Source organism: Saccostrea echinata, unplaced genomic scaffold, assembly GCF_033153115.1.
Source record: "Saccostrea echinata isolate AGI-Se365-2 ecotype Australia unplaced genomic scaffold, CSIRO_AGI_Sech_v1 ptg000002l, whole genome shotgun sequence".
Lineage (NCBI taxonomy): Eukaryota > Metazoa > Mollusca > Bivalvia > Ostreida > Ostreidae > Saccostrea > Saccostrea echinata.
In genome coordinates, this window is record NW_026889751.1 from 12,451,658 (window position 1) to 12,472,552 (window position 20,895).

The window sequence follows — 20,895 nt, forward strand, 5'->3', positions numbered from 1 at the left end:
TTATCGACTGTGGTTATTTATACTGAGAGCGCGGACGTCTGAGAAAGCTCCCATAGCAGAAATCGTCGGCACGTAGATTTGTTTACAAAATTAATGGTGTTGTGCTTTTCAACCAAACTCTTTTTTAGATTTTAAATACTTTATATAAATATTTGATATTATTTTTTAACCTGATTCGCTACTCAGATATACTAAGTACAGATAAGAGACATTTAAAACGCATAGAACTGCATAATCAACTTGTAATTTAGGTCAAAACACAGGCGCGGTATGGGAAAAATAGAGGCTTGATATGAAAATTTTACATATTTCTTCATTATATTGTAGTGTTGTAGCTGACTCTGAGTAAAATGGTGTACATTAATCTTTCAAGAAACCATGGAATTCAAAAACAATTGTTAATATGGGATAAACACAGAAATATTCGGTCTTGAAGACCACCACTGAAGCACAGAATTTTACCATTGTGTTACCCGTTGCACTCGGTATGCACAATTTTTTGCAATCTCTGCACATTTTCGTGAAGTTGAAACTATGTCATTGTGAATTTTATATAACCTTACGAAAAATAATTTATTGTGTACATTTTAATTTTCGATAATTACATGATTGTAAACATGATACAGGAACTGAAACTGTAAATGTAATAAATGGCGCGTTAAGTGCAAAATCATTACGACATATTTTGTTCACATCCTTCAAATGCTTCTGATGCTGTAAATAAAATATGAATATATTGATATATTTGTCATGATTATTTAAAGAAAAAACGAATAACTGAAAATGTAAACGTCAATTAATTAAGACGGTCCAACAGAGTAGAAATTGATGTAATGTACTTAACAATATTTAAACTATTTATAATGTATGAATACTGTGCAGTGATGAATTGAGATGGATCTAAAATACCAATTAAATTACTATAACAATTTCTCTCCTTGTTTTAAAACTGATTATAATACTGTTGAGGTTAGCACTAGATTTTACAAAAAAAAAAAAAAAAAACAAAAAACAAAAACAAAAACAAAACAAAAACAAAAACCTAACCACCCAATTTGACCTTCTACAGTTGTATTAGGAAATACTTTATTGAGAGCTTATACAGTGAATCCTTATTTACTTATTTATTTATTGCGTTATTTATTTATGCAATACAGTCGAAAAATGACAGTTGTAAGTTGTACGTAGAGCACTTGTTCTTATTATGACGTATTCTCTTAGTGACGTCATAAACTTTTTTTTTGAATGTTCTGATGTCATCGTTCAATGCTTATATAGTGCCTTTCTGTCAAAAAGATAAAAATAATATTTTTTTTTAGCAAAACTCGATTTCTCTCTCCCTCTCTCTCTCTCTCTCTCTCTCTCTCTCTCTCTCTCTCATAACTTTCTCGAATACAGGTATGATGAAGTACATATATTTCTTTGTCATTTTGTTATTTCTTAAAACGGCCCTTCAGAATTTTATGATGGCTCATTTATTTTCAAAACGGTCTGTTAAAAAATGTTGAGAGTTGTGCCATAGTCGGATAGATCTGGCAATCTATCTTTGTTTCTGGGGATTTTTATGAAGTTGAGGAAGATCGAACTCACCTACTTAAAAGTATTGAAGACCCAGATGTGATTTTGAAGAATTTCCTCCTTAGAAAGTGAACTAAGAGTATAAGTAGGCTTTAATTCCAGATGTAGAATTAAAACCAAATTCTTCTAAAATACAGTTGTAATAATGAGCCTTACAAACAAAGATGATATTGTTACAAGCTTTGTCTGCTGGAACCATAACATATTGTTTATGTAGTCTTTCTAATTCTTTTATTACCTCCGATTTAGTGAAAAGAGAATGATAGATGGTTCGTATATTGGTTTTTAACTTTCTAACACGATTCTTTCTAAAACACTTAATCCATTCTGACAAAGTGTTCATGCAGGACAGGGGATGCTTATTCCTCTGAGGCACCTGATCCCACCTGTGGAATTTCCAGGGGTCCGTGTTTTATGCCCTGTTTACAGATTTGTATTTTTTTTTATTTTTTTTTTTTTTAGATTGATCACAGTGATTGGGGAGGACATGAAAGTCAATGGAGCAAGTGCTCTACCAAGCCCCTGTCTTTACTACTCACAGCTGTACATAATGGAGAAACTTTTGATGTTTGTTTATAATTGAAAAGTTTGGAAATGCATGGTGTAGACTTCAACTTGAAATATGGTGTAATGTAAACACTGAATTTTTTTTATGTTTAAGAATTTTACTAATGTTCACGGTATCTATTCCTTTGTTTGCAAATTTGAGTATGAAAATTTTCATTGAAAGTTTAGTTTGCCCCAACATTTTGTCGATCGAAAAATAGTGGACCCCCTTCAACGAAATAAAATTTAAATTTGGGTACTTTACGTTCTCCTTTTTTGCTTATTACCCCCCCCCCCCCACGCCGAGCGGTCCCTGATTATTTCGTACAAAGATTTAACGTAAGTTTCCGTAAAGAACATTTCATTGTAGCTAATACAACATATTCGGTATAACTCGTAACTTCAACGAATAACCCTTCTATTAATGTTTATCTCTTTTTTTATTTTTATAAAATTCTTCTTAAATTCTTATTCATCTTCCATATATATATATATATATATATATATATATATATATATATATATATATATATATATATATATATATATATATATATATATATATATATATATTTCCCAGGACCCTATCTGGAGGATTGTCAACTTTGTGTGCAGTAATTAACGTAACGTTTTTTTCAGCCCCCCTCCCCGAAAAAAACCCGGGGGGCTAAAAAAAAACCCAACCCGTATACTGCCAAAACTCGAAAATCCTATTTCATTGGGAAGTGGGAGTGAGTTGGACCTTTTTCTAACATTTCAAATGCTGGATTTTGTCAGTGTTCGACAGTACATCAACAAAAAGTGGGAGGGGGCAAGCTGCTTCCAAATGAAAATTTACTTGAAGACTACATCCAAAAAAAAAAATCTCAGAAAAAGTGGGGGGGGGGGCTAGCCCCGGACCCCCCCTCCCCCCCCCCCCGTGCTACGGGTATGTAATGTGTAGTTGGTGTCTGTCCTCGGAAAACTTAGGTGCAGTTGAAGGTTAAACAACAGGGTAAAAAAATTTCTACACTATTTCTTTATATTCTCTATTGAAAGGTTGATGGCTCGTTTTAATACTAGTATTATCAGGGACCTATATAATACCAGGGACCTATGTACTAAGTATTAGTATATATACTAATACTTAGTATATAGGTCCCTTGTATCTGAGTATTATAGTAAATTCAAACGAGCCATCAACTTCTCAATAGAGAATATATATTTCTTTATTGCATAATGCACCCATATGGGTCAAGCAATAATAACTTTTGATTAATTACAGTACAGTGTATATAGAAATAAGAAAAATTTTTTTATCAATGAAGAGATACTTTTAAAACGTCAAGATTTATGTGGCTACAATATGTCCCCTAGGCGTACATTTTTTGGCGAGATGAACTGGTTCGCCAGCAGGATACGGAAACTAGTTTTCCTATCAGCAGCAGGAAGTCGGTTTATAAACAGAAATCCGAACCATGAGTCTTTGAAAAAACTGAGATGTCCAGTTTTATATCTTATATTTCGAGGAATGAAAAGGAAAGCGGAAAAGAGGTTTGAGAATTACAATATTAGCACTAATTTATTATTGATTTATTGGATTTTGCTGGAAAATGAAGGCATATCTTTCTTATTTGTTCCTGTCCGAATTTGCTCGGAAACACCTCATACGGAAACAATATTGATCATATGAACGTTCGAAATAACCTTGTTGATTAAAATACATACTAATAATGTATTACAAATAAGTCGTGTCTTTAAACAATATTGCTTACACAGATTTAATGCATTCAGACACACAGTGTCTGCACACTCAGATTTCATTGATTCTTTGTACTGCACTGATAATTTAGATGATAATTATAAACATTTCTGTCAAAGGAATATCCCCTTCTCTTAAAAAAAAAATTTGCTGAATTAAAAAAAAATAGTCTGCAGAGAGATTGCTTTATGCAGGGACGTATATAATAAGGGAATAGGCAACTCTGGCAAGTCTTGAGATATCTCGAAAGTTGGGAGATTTCGTAAGTCAATTTTAAATAGTTCTCTTATGCTGTCAGATATTCCAGAACAAAACCTTTATTTATTGATCAAAAAATTATTCATGATTTGTTTTTAGCACTGTTTCCATATTTCCAAGAATTTGCCAAATTTGATGGTTGTTTGATATATATTTAAATTATTTTACAATATGCTTTAAAATTCATTAAAAAATCATTCCAGTAAACAAGAAGAACCAGTTACATTTACCAGAAAACATACTTTCTACTGGGTTAAATGTAGTTTGAAAAACTTGTTATGTGTGACATTTTGGGCAAATTAAATATGGCGCTGCCTATCTTGTTAGCTAGTATATATGCATGTCCCTTGTTTCTGAAAAGAGAAAAAAATTGCTTATTTTTTAAATGAACTTCAAGTATCCTCCTCAAAGCCAGTATTGAAATATGGCCACCATAGATGTATTCAATTGAGGCAATTTCAGCAAAGTTATAATTATATGGCAAACAAACTGTATATCGCTAAATTAGATAAGGAAAAAAATCTATGAAATATTTCACCAATAACAGGGCTGATCTGTTAGGTCTATCTTTTATTATTCAGTATGCATGATTACTCACAAGGATACATGTCTGTAACATCATTGAGTCAACAAATATGACCTCTGGTGTGACTGACCTATTAGGTACTTCATGTCATTCTGTTCAGAATGCACAGGTCAAGTTAGTGTGTAAAATTATCTCAAATACCATGGATATGTCAAAGTGATTTGGAAGTCCCAAGCTTTTTTTCTTTAAAGTGCATGTATTTTACCCTCAATATCTCAAAATCTCAGATATCTTGAATTTTTTTCTTGGTCCCATCGAGTTTGAGATAACAAGGTTTGAGTGTATATGCAGTTTACACAGGGCAATGACAGTGTCATTCCTTTTCAGGTACTGGAATGGACAGATTCAGTACCCAATGAGCTTATGCATGAATTAAAGTATAATTTCAAATTCATATTGGCATGTTTTCTTGTACATACAAGGGGTATACAATTACATGTATTACTTAGGGAAGTGTACAACATTGGAAGCTAATCTGAATCATCTCAATTGAGGTCATAATAGAATGCAACTTTTATTCAAATAAACTGAGGAAAAACACAGAAGTACTTCATATGGTTTTAAATGTTTTATTAAAGAACTGGAAAGGAAATCAAATCCCTTGTACTCTGAAAGATAGGGCTGTGCAATAATATTGATATTCCGGTATATTGCGATTCGTTAACAAAAAATATTGTATTGTGATACGTTTTTTCAGTACCGATATTCCGGCAAAATACTTGGGCTTTAGATTTATAAATTAAAATGTGAAATTTAAGATGTCAGAAATGTGTTCAAACGTGCCAAACAGTACCAAACGGTAAAGGTTTCTGTTGGATGGTTGCATTTCATTGCCAAACTGTAGTGAAATCAACTAAAACTTTTCTGTAACAATGAATTTATTAAAGTTTTATACACTCTGCTTATAAATGGAGGTTAAAAGAAAGGAAAAGAGCATTTATCCATTATAAAAAATATTGCAATACATATCGCAATACAGTTCCAAATATCGCAATATATCACAGTATAACACAAATTCCCAGCCGATACCCAGCCCTACTGAAAGATACACACTGTACATGTTTTACACAGACAAAGCAAATTTAAGACGCGTAAGACATTTGAAATGTCATGTATATCATTACAACTATCTGACAGGGTAGTCATGCATTGTGAACCACATAATTATGTAGAAGAGTACAGAAGCTATAATCAAGTATACAACAAACACCAATCCATTTATCTGTAACAGACAGTATTTATTATGTTTACTGTATTAATTAAGATATTGAGTTTATCCATTCTATATTGAATTTAAATTTTTAACAGGTAATTTTATACACATAGTTAGTGAAATGGACTTTTATAACTGCATGCATAAAAATATTTGGAACACATTTGTAATTTATTTTTCTTCCTAGCCAAAGTTATAGTCAACCTGATAATTAGAGAGTTTGAAACCTAAGACTCAAGGGAAATTGTTGTAACATGGTTATTTTAAATTAGAATGCATATTGGCAACATTGACAACTCTATAGCTACATGTGGAACAAAGCAATAGCATGCACTGTTTATGTTAAATTTGGTTACAAATAGAAATTTAGAACAGTTCCATTTACAAAACTATGGTTGGCATAAGCAATTAATTTTGATATTTTTTTTTTATCTTTTGAATACTACATATGGTCATTTGAGATCTTTTGATAATAGTCACGAAATCCCTTTTCATTAGCTTATTTGTCTTGATTTCTCAAAAAATGTGTCAGAATTAGCAAGAAATTTCGTTCCATTATTTTTTGTTATGAAATGCTTTTATAAATTCAATGTATAGTCAGTCATACATTAGCAAAATTGAAGATCATATCACTTTTTAAACAAGTGCAAATTGAGAGAATGTGCATTAATATTTTTACATCGAAATGGTTTAAATTACACATGGAAATGAAGCTACTCTCGAAAAGGAATATGAATATTCCTCTCTTCAAATTTGTGGTTTTATAAAACCACTATGCCTATACACTAGTGTGGTTATATATTAAGAGTAAAACCTCTAAACACTATATACACTAATACTCAGTTATGAAGAACTTATAAAGAAATCTCAGTTTTTAGGAACTTTTACGAGTCCTGAAGAGGACTTTTTGCTACATTTCGACTTATTTGAATATTAAGAATCTTGGTTATAAAGAAACACATACAATTTGAGGTCCCAGTGAAATCCTTATAATGGAGTTTTATTGTATGTATATACTAGCTAGTGTAGGACTATTTGGACCCCCTAGTGCTAAAATCAACATTCCAAAACCTTATTGCTTGTACATTTCCCTGGCATAAATTGTAGGTGGACACAGAATATATCAAAACATTTACAAGATATATGGCCAGTCATATGAACAATTGTATTGTTATATAAAAATGCAACAGGAAAAGTAAAGACAATATTGCATCAAAAACCACAACCTTTCAACATAGACACCCAGCTTGCTTAATTGGTGACATATTCTATGAGCTGGGTGCCTATATGCTTTTCAGATCAAGGGTCCAAAATCATGATGTTTTCAAGTTGTCAATGTATAGCCAACCATATGGACAAAAAGTATATCGATAAAAATTAATATGATTTTAAAAAGTATGATAAATAAATAATAAAAAGAAAAAATCCAATGAAAAAATTCATTGCTGACAAAATGAAGAATGGATGTGTCACATGGTCTTATTGTGGCTCATTGTATTGTATAGCTATATGCTTTCTATAGATAGTTGAATACCTGTCATTAAAACTGTTCATGTACCTTTCTCACAATAGGGACATGTGATCCACAATATATGAAATGTAGCAAATGTACAGACAGAAATTTCCAGGAAGAAGGAAATTGGACATTTCTTTTCATAGCAATCAAAGAGGGGCGATTTTATTTACTATGCACAAAGCAAATGTATGTAAAATTCCCCATATAATTTAAGAAGGTGAATTTAGAAATTTCTCCAAGTAGATCTACTTTATATACTTTATATTAAAAAGGTAATTTCGTGAAGAAAAGGTTTGAGGATTTAGTCAATTTGAAAAAAAATTGTCATAATATGCATGTAGAACTTGTACATATATTGATAATACATGTAACAGACATATGGCATAAGTAGTACATTTGAACAAAAATGAAATAACTGTTATGCAGTATACAATATGAAGTGTATACTCACTCTTTGAACTCTTTACTACATTTTCAATTTGAGAGAACAATTAATACTACAAGTATACCAGAGTTTTCCTAAAATTGGAATTTACTCTTCCTATAAAGCATAGATATATTTCACAGTGCTCTCAAATCTGTTGCATTTCTGTCTTCAAAATATCTTAGGGGATAGCTTGATTAAGAAATCTACTGTACTTGTACACCCTGGTATATAAAATTGATTTGAAGTCAACCATTTACACATGAATACATGAAAAAAATTGCATTTTGACGTACATATATGCACAGGTATTTTACACATAGATATATATTATTGCATTCCAATTTCTTCATTGGGAAATGAAATATAGAATTTTTAATACAAACTCAATTTTGTAAAATACTCTAGAGTGTTTTTTTTTTAATATATAAATAGATAGGTTGTGTATCAAGTATTTTAAGGAAATAATTTTTCATACTGATATTATGATGCAATACACAATGAATATTATTGGACATGTAGTGATGTAGTCATAAACTTTAATCTCTGTGGTGTGGTGACTCATTAACTAATAATTATAGAATTCTGGTCAATATGATGTACATGTATACAGTGTATCCTTAAAGTAGATTGGACTAATCTAGTGCCAATTATTATTAAATCCTTTTGAACATTTTAATTTTATTTAGATAAAGTCAGTTTCTTAAACAAGGAAATTTAAGTGCACCTGCATGCACCTTGAATTGTTATATAATAGATAGTTGCTATGAGAAAAATGCATTTTGTATTGAGATGTTGTAATTGTATCTCAGTATTTATGCATATAGTGCATACTGAAATATATTGACCCAGATACTGAAATATAAATAGAATTATGCAAAGTATTTGTATGTATTCACAATCTTATCATTTTACCTTCTTAACCTCAAACAACAGATGTAAATCCAATCTTCTTTTGAGTGAGGTTTTTAATCCATGTGACCCTTTACTGATAAGCAATAAGGGGGCGTAGCTAGCACTCGCTTATATATAAACAAAGTGAAACAGGCTATGTTGACATGGCTTCAATCGGAAGAGCTTTTATGAGAAGGAATAACAGTTATGATGTCGTTAAGTTAAAGGTAGGGTACAGCCACACATTTGAGGAGGGTCTGTGCTATGCAAAAGACTTTGGGAGAGGGAGGGGGGAGGGGGTATAGCAGTTTGTTCAAGCAATCATAGGACAGGCAGTAATATTTAATGTCCAATGCATGTGTATATATCTACAACATTATTTGGAAAAAATGTTAAATTGGAGAGTTAAAATGGTTCTGATGATAAAAATGCTTGTCACATATTTTGTCACATAACTTGCATAAATCTTATTAAGTGACTATATGTTAAAGATAGGATCATATTGATTTACTAGAGAATTGACAGTAGGGCAACATGTAATGACTATACATGTATGAAATAAATCCCTGACTTGGCAAGATTTGTTCTCAAGTTGGATGTACTCTAAATGTTTATTAATTTTAAGGCCAAATAAAAAATATGTGTGGTTCCGGTTACACCTCCAAACAAATTAGGGTAGGTTGGTAGGGTTTTTTTTGTTTTTTTGTTTTTTTTTTTAAAATATAATAAAAGTCAAAAATATCATTGAATGTTCTTGAATTAACTATTGGTGATATTGGTGAGATAATACTATTGCTTTCTTTCAAGTGGTGACATTTATAACTGACAAAACACTTGTACTGCGTGTTGAAATGATGTTTTCAAAGAAGGCCACCATTGCTGAAACTAAAACTAATACCGGAGCCAATGAGGGAAATCAGGGAAAATTCTGGATTTGAAAATTATCAAAAAAAGGTTTAGGGTCGAGGGTATAAAATAGGGACGGTCGGGTAACCGGAACCACACATATTTTTTTATTTGGCCTAATAATGACAGCATAGATTTGAATGTGTATTCATACAATCTTGGATTATAATATCTGAATAAATGTGCAGTATGGGGTCACTTTTTTTAATGCAGAAATCAGACTATGCATACATACTCATTTGACAACTTATTAAATTTTATAAAAAAAATTGGGGGTCTATGCATCTCCAAGATAATAAGTATTTTGTAATTAATTTTCAATGAATGTTATATTGGAATATTTACATTTGCAAATGTTTTCCCTTATATAACACTATTGAAAGCAACGCGTATCTATATCCGTATAAACACAGGTTCCTCGCGTCATAAACGTTCGACGTAATTTCAAAGTGACGTCATAAAGGGTCGACGCTCAAACAATGGAACAAATACGTGCCGTTGAGTTTGAAAAGTAAAACATTTCACGCGTTAGAGATTATAATCAGGAAAATATAAAATATGAATAAGTCATAAATGTAAATATAAGTAATAATGTATCATTTTTAAACATCTATCGGATATAAATACGGGTTGGTACGAGATCAAATTTACCATAAAGCCCTTCGGGCTTTATGGAATTTGATCTCGTGACCAACCCGTATTTATATCCCGATAGATGTTTAAAAATGATACCTTATTTCTTAAATAAATCATTTTGAACTGCTTCCTTAATAGAATTCTCTGGGTGAAAATTGTTTCCATGTATTTTTGAGCCTGATTTGAATAAGTCGTGAAGTGGTTTTGAGAACTTTGGGAAATAAAGTTATCAATGCTGACGGAACAGTGACCTCTACAGACAGACAGACTGACCATAACAGTGACCTCCCGTGATACAATAGCTAATCATAAGAGTGATCTCCTAAGACATAGTAACCTCTTCTGACTGACAAACTAATCTCCCTAGAAAGTCAGGCTTACTATAACAGTGACCTCCACAGACAGTCAGGTTAACTACAACAGTGAACTCCTTAGACAGCCAGGCTTACTATAACAGTGACCTCCCTAGATAATCAGGCTTACTATAACATTACTATGACAGTGACCTCCCTAGACAGTCAGGCATGCTATAACAATGACCTTCCTAGACAGTCAGGCTTACTATAACATTACTGATAACAGTGACCTCCCTAGACAGTCTGGCTTACTATAACAGTGACCTCCCTAGACAGCCAGGCTTATAATAACAGTACTATAACAGTGACCTCCCTAGACAATCAGGCTTACTATAACATTACTATAACAGTGACCTCCCTAGACAGTCAGGCGAACTATAACAGTACTCTTGCAGTCACCTCCCTAGACAGTCAGGTTTACTATAACAGTACTATAACAGTGACCTCCCTAGACAGTCAGGCTTACTATGAAGTGACCTCCCTAGACAGTCATGCTTACTATAACAGTACTATAACAGTGACCTTCCTTAACTTAAGACAGCCAGGCTTACTATAACAGTGTCCTCCCTATACAGTCAGGCTTACTATAACAGTACTATAACAGTGACCTCCCTAGACAATCAGGCTTACTATAACATTACTATAACAGTGACCTCCCTATACAGTCAGGCTTACTATAACAGTACTATAACAGTGACCTCCCTAGACAATCAGGCTTACTATAACATTACTATAACAGTGACCTCCCTAGACAGTCAGGCTTACTATAACAATGACCTCCCTAGACAGTCAGACTTACTATAACAGTGACCTCCCTAGACAGTCAGGCTTACTATAACAGTGACCTCCCTAGACAGTCAGGCTTACTATAACAATGACCTTCATAGACAGTCTATCCCAATCATTTCCCTTTTGCCATCACACTGTGACCTCATTTTAGTGATGTACATAAGAATTAACTTATTCCCATTAAAGGCTGCATGAAACTTACAGATTCATACAATGTCATACAATTTAAGATAAATATGTTACTGTTGCCAAAAAATAAAAAAAGCATAACATACGTGCAAACAGACAAATGCACCCCCCCCCCCTCCCCAAATAAAAAAAGAGAGTGCGAGAGAGAAAATAAAAAAGAAATTAATAAATAAGAAACAAAATAAAAGGGAAAAAAAGAGCAAGCATATACATGTATTTCCATTGGAAGACACAACATTATCTTCTACTTAATTTACCTTGTACAGATGTATGTGTAATTTGTTGTAAAAATCCAGTATATAATCAGCAAAGTTATAATGATGGAGCACTCAGGGACCACTTGTATGTAAATTAAAAAAAACCTCAGTTGATTTGTTTCACCATTTATCCCTCAATTGGCCATTTCCTTTGTTTTTTTTTCTTGTCACACATTAATGACTATTCCACTTCCCTATTAGAGAATTTAAACAAAAACTGAAATAGAGGAAATTTATGAAAACATAGTAAATATCTTGAAATGAATTTTTTTGGCTTCAATGATAGAAGGAAGACAAAAGATATGCTGGTATGTATTGTATGAATGCTTGAATTGTAAGGGATAGACAGGATATATGTGGTTTTACAATGTACGACTTCCTTATCTGGGCCAAACAACTGCTTAATAGGTCTTTAAATAACTAAGCATTTTAAAAGGATGTGCTTTTCTGTATTTCAGACATTTAAATCCTATGTTGATCAAGATGAAGATGAAACTGATGTAAGTATTTTGATATTGTTAAACATCTTTTAAATCTTTACATGTCAATTACCATTTTATATAATTCTGTGTTGTAAGGATCTACTATATTTTAACTTTCTTTGTTCTGACACTCTATGTCAATATTTCAAACGTATGCCTCCAAGTGTGAGCCATAAAAAATTGAATTTTATATATTCTGTTATGTATTTATATAATCTATATTATTGAACTTTATGAACTACAGGGCTGCATTCAAGATAGCAGTGGTAAAACCTAGCAGCTAAGTGTTAGATATGTAGCCCTATTGAACGGACAGCTCACTGCTAGGTGTTTTGGATATAAATATCTCGGTAAAAGTGAGCTGAATTCAAGTAAAAATGTATGCATAAATAACAATGTGATTCTCTCGGATGGAGAAAACAAACCCACTTACTAGTATCTTGTGTGATGCAAAATGGTAACTATAAGGCCAACTTGGATTTGTTACCTAGCATAAAATATTTATGCTAGTTTTCTCAACGTTGCAGCTAGGCGAGCATATCTTCCAAGATCGTACCTCTACTTAGAAGTTACTTAGCCACTACATTCTTGAATGCCTCCATGTACAAATGATGAAAGGACATGTTTCCTTGTAGCTTAAATTCATATCCTTTTCAGAAAATTCTTCACACGATGTACAATTGCGCAGCACATAATCTTAAAAATATGATAGTTTTGTTTGTTTTAGCTGAACTGTTGTCAAAGGCCAAAAGAGCTTATTCAATAGTAAAGCATTTATCTGTCTGTCCATCTGTCAGTTTATATGTTAATAATTTATCAAAATGGTAATGCTCCTACACTTTTTGTCCAATTTAAATATTGGATTGACTATAAAAATTATTTTGTTCATCAAAAAAAAAATGAATCTAAAAACAGATTCACACACTCTATGAAAGCCTTCAGCATATTTTAGTGTTTCAAGTCGGGGTGCAACTTTCTTCTTCCACAATTAGAATAACGAACTGGTGGAACAGTCACATCAGAGACTTCTGGTTTCTTTGAATGACTAACTCTTACACAGTTGAAGCCTTAATTATTTCCAGTCTACACTGAAAATGAAGATTCAATTAAAGGTTGAAATCATACTTCAAATGAGAATATGGACATTCTGTTTCAGGATTTTTTTTTTTTTTTCAGGATGAGATAAAAAAACGAGCATCCTCATTTTTTCAGAATGACTTGATACCACGACTCCTGCCAGGTAATCAAATTATTGTTCTCGGATTAGAATGATTTAGTTTTATCATGATAAAGAAAAATGTTTTATTACATTTGCAACAGTGAAATACTGTCCATTGAATAAAATGGATATTTTTGAAAGTGATATTTTTCACAGTGAAATATATCATAGTGATATTTTTCATTGTAAAAGAAAAATACCAGAGGTGCTTCAAAACTCGAAATTTTCCTTCCTTTCATGAAAGTGTTATTAAAAATATAAACCCTGGTAAAACATAGCAAGAGTTAGTAGATAAACCATCCAGACATAGACTAAAACTGACAAAACTTCTCCAAATTGTTGTTAAAATCTGTAAAGGATGATGTGACATACGGCCCCCGGTAAATTGACAAAAAATTAAATATCTAAATTTTACTCTAATTTTTGCATGCATTTAATCACTGATTAGTATACTCTCATAAAATACTACTTTTACCGAAAGTAGAAACATGATTTGGAAGATATATGTCTTTATTTTGAGTAGGGGTACCATGTTTACATCCAATTCCTATTGAATTTTGGCCCCGCCCCACTCTTTGAAGCCCTTAAAATATACGAGCGCAAGTAGGTACATTTTTCTCCTTTGGCTGGTCACTGCCTTTTATTGAAATTTACCGATATGTGAAAGGAGAAAAATGTACCTGACTGCGCTCACATGTTGTTTTTAAAAAATTGTAAAATCTAGCTGACCTTTCCCATTATGAACAGATCGACGAAACTATTTTTTTCTGACGTAAGAATAAATTCATATGCTAATCGAGGCACTGGCGATACTTTCTAACTGACCAATCAGCTAAAAGAGTTGCATAACTAGTGAGTACCACAAAAATACTAAGGACATTTTATGCTTGGAAAAAAGATTGAGTTTTTTAACCTGCTTTCCGATAAACATTTTTTATGCATTTGAGTTACAGATTAGACACGGATCTACAATTTCCCAGTTCACATTTACAAACAATTGATTTATAAATATCCATAGTTAAAAGTTTTGTAAAGCGTTCGGTGGGCAATTCGCTAAGTCTACATCGTATTCCCGAGAATCAGTGAATAAAAGTTTCATTCTTGACCCTAAATGGTAAACACTGCAGTTCCATGTGTATTGTTATGTATAAATAGCCTTGGCTGACCATTAAAAGTTTGAAATGTAGTAGAGATATTGTGTAAATTGATCTAAACCACATGTCCGTGATAAAAAGTAAACATGTAGTAAACCAGCATGTTTTGTCGTTCTGTCATCGGATTGGACAATTGTTCTCTATGTGCGAAGTAATAACAATAGCCATATAAGGTAGATTCCTCAAACATGCATATCCCTCTGTTGTACTAAGACCCGCCTATTCTCTTTTCATAAAAGAACGTATTGTCACAAACCAGGCCGAATTTTGCTGTCATAGGGTCAAAAAAATCATAGATAATGCAGTAATCCTTATAATTAAAATTTGTCGGAACTATTAAGGAGGCTGGGGGGTCAACATATTAACCACCAGATTTAACTTAATTTTTTAGATATGATATCTTAAGCTGTCAACTATCATTTGGCAAAGAAAAATTTCAAAAATTTTAGTTTTAAAAATTTGATCATTTTCTATATCTTCATATGGAGCTCTTCTTCTAAAGGAGATCAGTATAGTCTAAAAATGGCCACAACCCCCCAGCCTCTTTAAAACTATTCAAAAGGCGTCGTATTTATTCACTCGTGTATGAAAATTATCAAAATTGTTGTAGTTTAAATATAATTCGTCGTAGAAAAAGGGGCCCCAGATAGCAGTCATGTCACATCATCCTGTACAATCACTTAGCAGAAATTCAATGTTTTGTGGTTGGATATTGAATTTATTTCAGTCATGAGATAGAATTTTAAAAAAAATCCTGCCCCTCTCATGAAATAAATTCCATATCCAGCTAAAAAAAACATTGAATATCCTCTATATATTGACTTTGTTCTGTCTATCAATAAGCCAGTCTGACCACAACCTAAAATTTGGCATGGATTTTTAAAGAATGGACTTATACACTGTATTTTCAATCTACATATTTGGTCAAAGTTAAGGTTAATGTATAGACTGCATGACATATTAAAGTCATGAGCAGAAACAGGGTCAAATGAAATGTTTCACATTAACCCCCCCCCCCCCCCCCAAAAAAAATGAATATAAAATCTCTGTAAAAATCTAATTCAAGCTATACTGGAAAATAGTCTGGTAATCCTGTTTTGAGAAGTATAACCAAAAGATAAGATGAAAAAGAAAACTGTTTCTTCAAAACGGCTATTCAAGGAGGGTTTTATTCATAAACTAAAAATAACCATGCATGAAATCAAAGCTACACTGATAATGCCAAAAATAACCCCACATGTATGATTTTATTATTAATTTTTGAAATTTACAACACAAATATCCACATTTACGGTAGCATATTGTCAAAGATTGTTTAACCTGTGTAGAGATTTTCTTATGGACAGAGATGTTCTTTAGTATAGTTATATGTCTTTTATTTCTATTATGTAGGAGAGAGAGTGGTAACGGAGGCAGACAGTGTGTTGTGTTTTGTTCCATTTACTGAAAAAAAGCAGGGAACCTCAGGGAAGCTCTTCATTACAAACTTCAAACTCACATTCTTAACTGGGGACAGATCATCTTATGAGAAGGTATGCAAGTAGGAATCAATGAGAGTGGGAAATCTGACCAATTGTTTATACTTTGATTTATGGAAATAATACAGTCTGGAAGAAATGTAGAAAAAGTATTAAAAACAGATTTTAAATGTAAAATGCACCAATATTTAAATATATAGAGTGTACAGTCATTTGACCAGTTGCGAATAGGAAACCGATTAGGCAGTGCTATAAATACATGACGGCATTATTTCAAAATCTATTTTGTTTGTCAAAGTTGTTCAATGACTTGCGGAATTAAATGTTGTTTCAAAAGTTCAGCCTTTCAAAAAAAACTTTTTATTTTAGCAAGTTAACATGGGTACTCATTTTACTAGTTAAGAATAAGCTGGCGAGTTCCGAATACCTTAGCGGTTCCCATGCAATTTGACCCTAAATTAAAAATATCCGTCCCACACATTATCAATTGACATGCCTGGAAAAGTTAAAATAAATGCTTACCAGTAAGTAAGTGGTATTTACAAAGGATAAAGAGAAATAACAGTCACATTTACAATGAATAAATAACATAAATCTAACGTATTGTACAGTGTTTATAATGGGTATTCGGAACTAGTAAAATGACAACACGAAAATATTCTAATATCTTCCGGTGGTCTAATTATTTATTTTCGGCAAGCTTTTGGTATTTGTTAAAATACATATGAAACTTACTTTTGATAGTTGAAATGTTGTTTTATGTGAAAAATTGACATCTTCACAGACGTTTTTCTGCAGACAAACACGTCGCAGTGATTCAGATTTGTTGCCTGTTTCAAGTACGATAGCGAACACAAACTGACGCCAAAAAATCAAAACTTCACACAATTAAAACACTCATAGATAAGCCTTCATACCATATGTATGAATTTATGTTTATACTTTTGAATTTATTAATCATCAGCTCTTAAATTATTAATTATTCGGAACTGATCAAAATTCGGAACTGGTCAAACGACTGTATTTTTCATGTTTGTCTTAATCCCAGGAGGCTCAGCGACAGAGGAACAAGATAATTGATGATGGAGACATTCCACTCACTAACATTGAAAGCATTTATCAAGGTAAAAATGAGCAGGAATTATCTGTGTTTACAGAGAAATCTCTGTCTACTTTTAAGATTATCTTCTCATACAGATCCAAGTAAGTTAAGGGAGAAAATGATTAGTTTTTTTCATAACAACTTTCACCTTACAAATAGTTGTAACAGTTATAACAATTTTAAACAAGTTGATGTATCATATTGATCATGAAAGGAAAGTTGACTGTGTTAATTGACGTTTCAGTTGTGTCAGGAGGGAAGAGAAGGAAGTTACTGCCTAATACTACTGTATCAACACTGACTAAATACCTGGAAATCCATTGCAAGGTAAGAGTCATTGAAGAAACAGTGTATTATAGAGTTACTCCCCTTGTCTGCAAAGTAAAGATATTAAATATTCTTTTATTAAGGTATTCTCTTAAAATATAAGAACATGTAGCACACCAAACATTGCTTTTACAGCTGTATTTCTATATACATAGGATTTCAGGACTCATGTTTTTGGTTTTAAGTTTTCCCCCAAAGACCAGATCAAAAAGGTATGGTTAATGTTTAAATAAGAACTAATTTATAAATAGATTTTTGATAAAAGAGATGAACAGAAGCATTTTATCAGTTAATTTATTTCCATTTATTAAAGAATAAATTCAGCCGGAATAAACTGTTACAACCAGCTTACCTCAATTAAAAATCGGCATGATTGATTTATTATGCTGATTTTTATTGGCATAAAAAATATACCGTTTTTTACTATGTTACAGGAGTATTTGACATTTTTATATATAAGCTGCTTTTCATGTTTTTGTTATCCGTGTACTTTAGATAACCAATGCTGTGATTCACTATGCATATCCCAACAAATCCTATCTCCTGTATGCATTTGAGTATGCCAAAGCTCTCCAAACACCAGGTTAGTCCAGTTGATCCTCAACAATTGTGTAATACCATATACTGGTCATCCATCTATTTACCACCAAAATCACAAAGTGTATTCATCCATATACTGGTCACCCTTCTACATGTATTTATCAGTCTTAGACATTACAAACTCTATTACATCCATATACCGTATATGGCTGAATATAATACACACTTTTTTCCCAAAATAATTTTTTGTGAGAAAGGGGTGCGTATTTTACACCACAATGGGATTTTGATAGGTTTTTCTCTCATGTGAAAAACGGCTATCATACGCTCATACCGTAGCATTACCTAGAGACTTAGGCAATTTCTTGCTGTTTATCGCCGTATTTAAAACTTCGGAAAGTTATTGTATGCTTGTTAAAAATGTTATATTTATAACCTTTTGATAGTTAAATTAAATTTAAAAGCAAGTTAAAATTAATTTGAGCTGCATGTTCATCGTCTCCGTGTAGGCCGCCATTAATGATGTTATTTATAGATGTTCACACAATCCTTTGCCACGTGCTTCCGTAATCATAGTACACATGTACCTAATCAGTCAGACACTCGGTCAAAAAAGTAATGTCATTTTGTTTAATGAAATACAATAAAATAAAATTTATTTTAGGTTTTAAATAACTCAGTGAAAATTCATTTCAACATAAACACCCCTCTATACGTCCCAGTGAATGGAAGCCAATGTTGTGAACACATGCGCTTGACACTTGATAATTACCCCTCAACACCCCTCCAGGCAATTAAATTGTTTATTGACTCCAAAGCATTGATTTTACAGTTAGAGCACTGATTATTTAATGCCCTTATTAATGGCTTTGATTATTTTCTTTGTTAAAAATCGGGGATTGGTTTATGATCTTTCGTATGTAAAAGCATGAGTTGATTACGACAGATTAAACAGTTAAACGCTTGTTAAATTTAATTTTACTTTATCTTTTATCGACCTCGTGTTAAAATGATTGAGAGTTAAAAAAGGAAATATGAAGTATGTTGAAACTTAAGTGTTATCATTTACTCGTGCTCTGTAGAAAATAAGATATCCACGAAGATTACCTCGATGTATGAAGACATAACCCACCTTTGTACATCGTTTTTCACAGCTTTGGCAGTGTGTTGATAACTACACTTTACACGCTTGTTAATTTTTGATTTTATTTTTATAACATCAGCTATTTATTTAATTAATTAATTTCAAGTTCAAAAGAGGAAAATCGTAGTCTATGAATACTTTGATGTTGCAATATCGCTTTCCCTGTTAAACATACATAATTTTCAACATGATTACCTTAAACTAAAAAAAAATATGACAACTGTTAATCTTGCAACACGTGCTTTGTTGAAATAAAATTATTTCCACAAAGAATAGTTAGTTTACGGCGACGTATAATTTCAATATTACCGTATGCTAAAAAAATTAATAATAAACTCTGTTAATACTTTAATGCAACATTATCTCGTGCTTTGTTAAAATAAATAATTTCCTCCAGATTGCCGCTATATGGAAAGTCAAGATTAAGAAATAAAAACGCATTTGAATAAAATATCGTTTTCTGTAAATTCTCGGCACTTTATCTCCGCGCTGATTTTCATAGCAAATTACCGCGATTTTCAAAAGTTCAGAACACCGCTTGGTAAAATTTTCTGCTGCGCATAATACAACCGAACTGCGTTTTTTCCCCCAGTTTCAGGCTCAAAAAGGGGGGTGCATATTTTACACCAATGCGTATTATATTCGGCCAAATATGGTACTGGTCACCCTTCTATTTATCAATATCGGATTAACATCAACATTACAAACTCTATTACATCCATATACTGGTCACCCATCTATGTATCAGTCTTGGATTAACATCAACATTACAAACTCTATTACATCCAGATGATTCTGTATAGAATCATTTTTTACAGATTACTGCAGATTGTTTATTTAACTCAAGTACTTAATATTGCATAGTAACTTGTAGACATCAAATTGCAAGAACATGAATTCCTAAGTGGACTATTTATCAGGAGTTTTTACATATGTTTCAGCAATATAATTTCAAGTTAAAAGTGAGAATTTTTTTATCACAAGTGATGCTTCTTCGCATATGTTTAAGAATCTACAGTATTGGAAAAATGAAGATAGTTCTTGGTAGATACTCTGGTTTCAACTTAAAATTCAAAGATTTTAACAGAAAGTAATAATAATTTTCCGTGTAGTGATAAAAAGAAATTATATGTTTTGTATGAACATTTTCACTAGGGGTCTGTAATGAATGATTTCATGTCTAAACAGACAATTTTTTTCCTGTTTTGAACAGAGAACGGGACTGTTAGTAATACTCCGAGGTACGATTGTGCAGCTGATTGGGAGAGAGAACTGAATCGGTGCGGGTGTACCAAGTGGACGGTGTGTGAAGTCAATCAGGGTTACTGTGTGTCACAGAGGTAGGTCCACTGGAGTCTTGCTGAAAGCTAGATAGTAGGTAGTCATAATCTAAACTGCTAGATTGCTCTTTGAAAGTATTATTATAAATCTTTACTTTTGGGAATCTTATTAGCTCACCTGAGCTATAGGCTCAAGTGAGCTTTTCTTATCAAAATTTGTCCGTTGTCTGTCATTGCTGATGTACTTTTTACAATTTCATCCTATTCTCCAGAACCATTG

At 32.3% G+C, this 20,895-nt stretch overlaps 1 protein-coding gene across 4 annotated transcripts in view; it reads left to right on the top strand.

Moving 5' to 3' along the window:
* Window positions 1-3,522: 3,522 nt before the first annotated feature.
* LOC133173039 (myotubularin-related protein 10-A-like) overlaps window positions 3,523-20,895 on the top strand; it is a 28,605-nt gene continuing 11,232 nt past the window's right edge. Inside the window, exons 1-9 of one of the 4 annotated variants that reach the window (XM_061307957.1) lie at window positions 3,523-3,657; window positions 12,348-12,389; window positions 13,548-13,611; window positions 16,137-16,276; window positions 17,271-17,346; window positions 17,569-17,651; window positions 17,807-17,863; window positions 18,147-18,234; window positions 20,549-20,675. In XM_061307957.1, the coding sequence (XP_061163941.1) occupies window positions 3,604-3,657; window positions 12,348-12,389; window positions 13,548-13,611; window positions 16,137-16,276; window positions 17,271-17,346; window positions 17,569-17,651; window positions 17,807-17,863; window positions 18,147-18,234; window positions 20,549-20,675 (731 nt within the window). In that variant the 5' untranslated portion in view covers window positions 3,523-3,603. Of the gene's footprint in view, window positions 3,658-8,862; window positions 8,984-12,096; window positions 12,198-12,347; window positions 12,390-13,547; window positions 13,612-16,136; window positions 16,277-17,270; window positions 17,347-17,568; window positions 17,652-17,806; window positions 17,864-18,146; window positions 18,235-20,548; window positions 20,676-20,895 lie in introns of those variants that run through there. The other 3 variants (XM_061307948.1, XM_061307973.1, XM_061307965.1) reach the window with 3 other exon arrangements.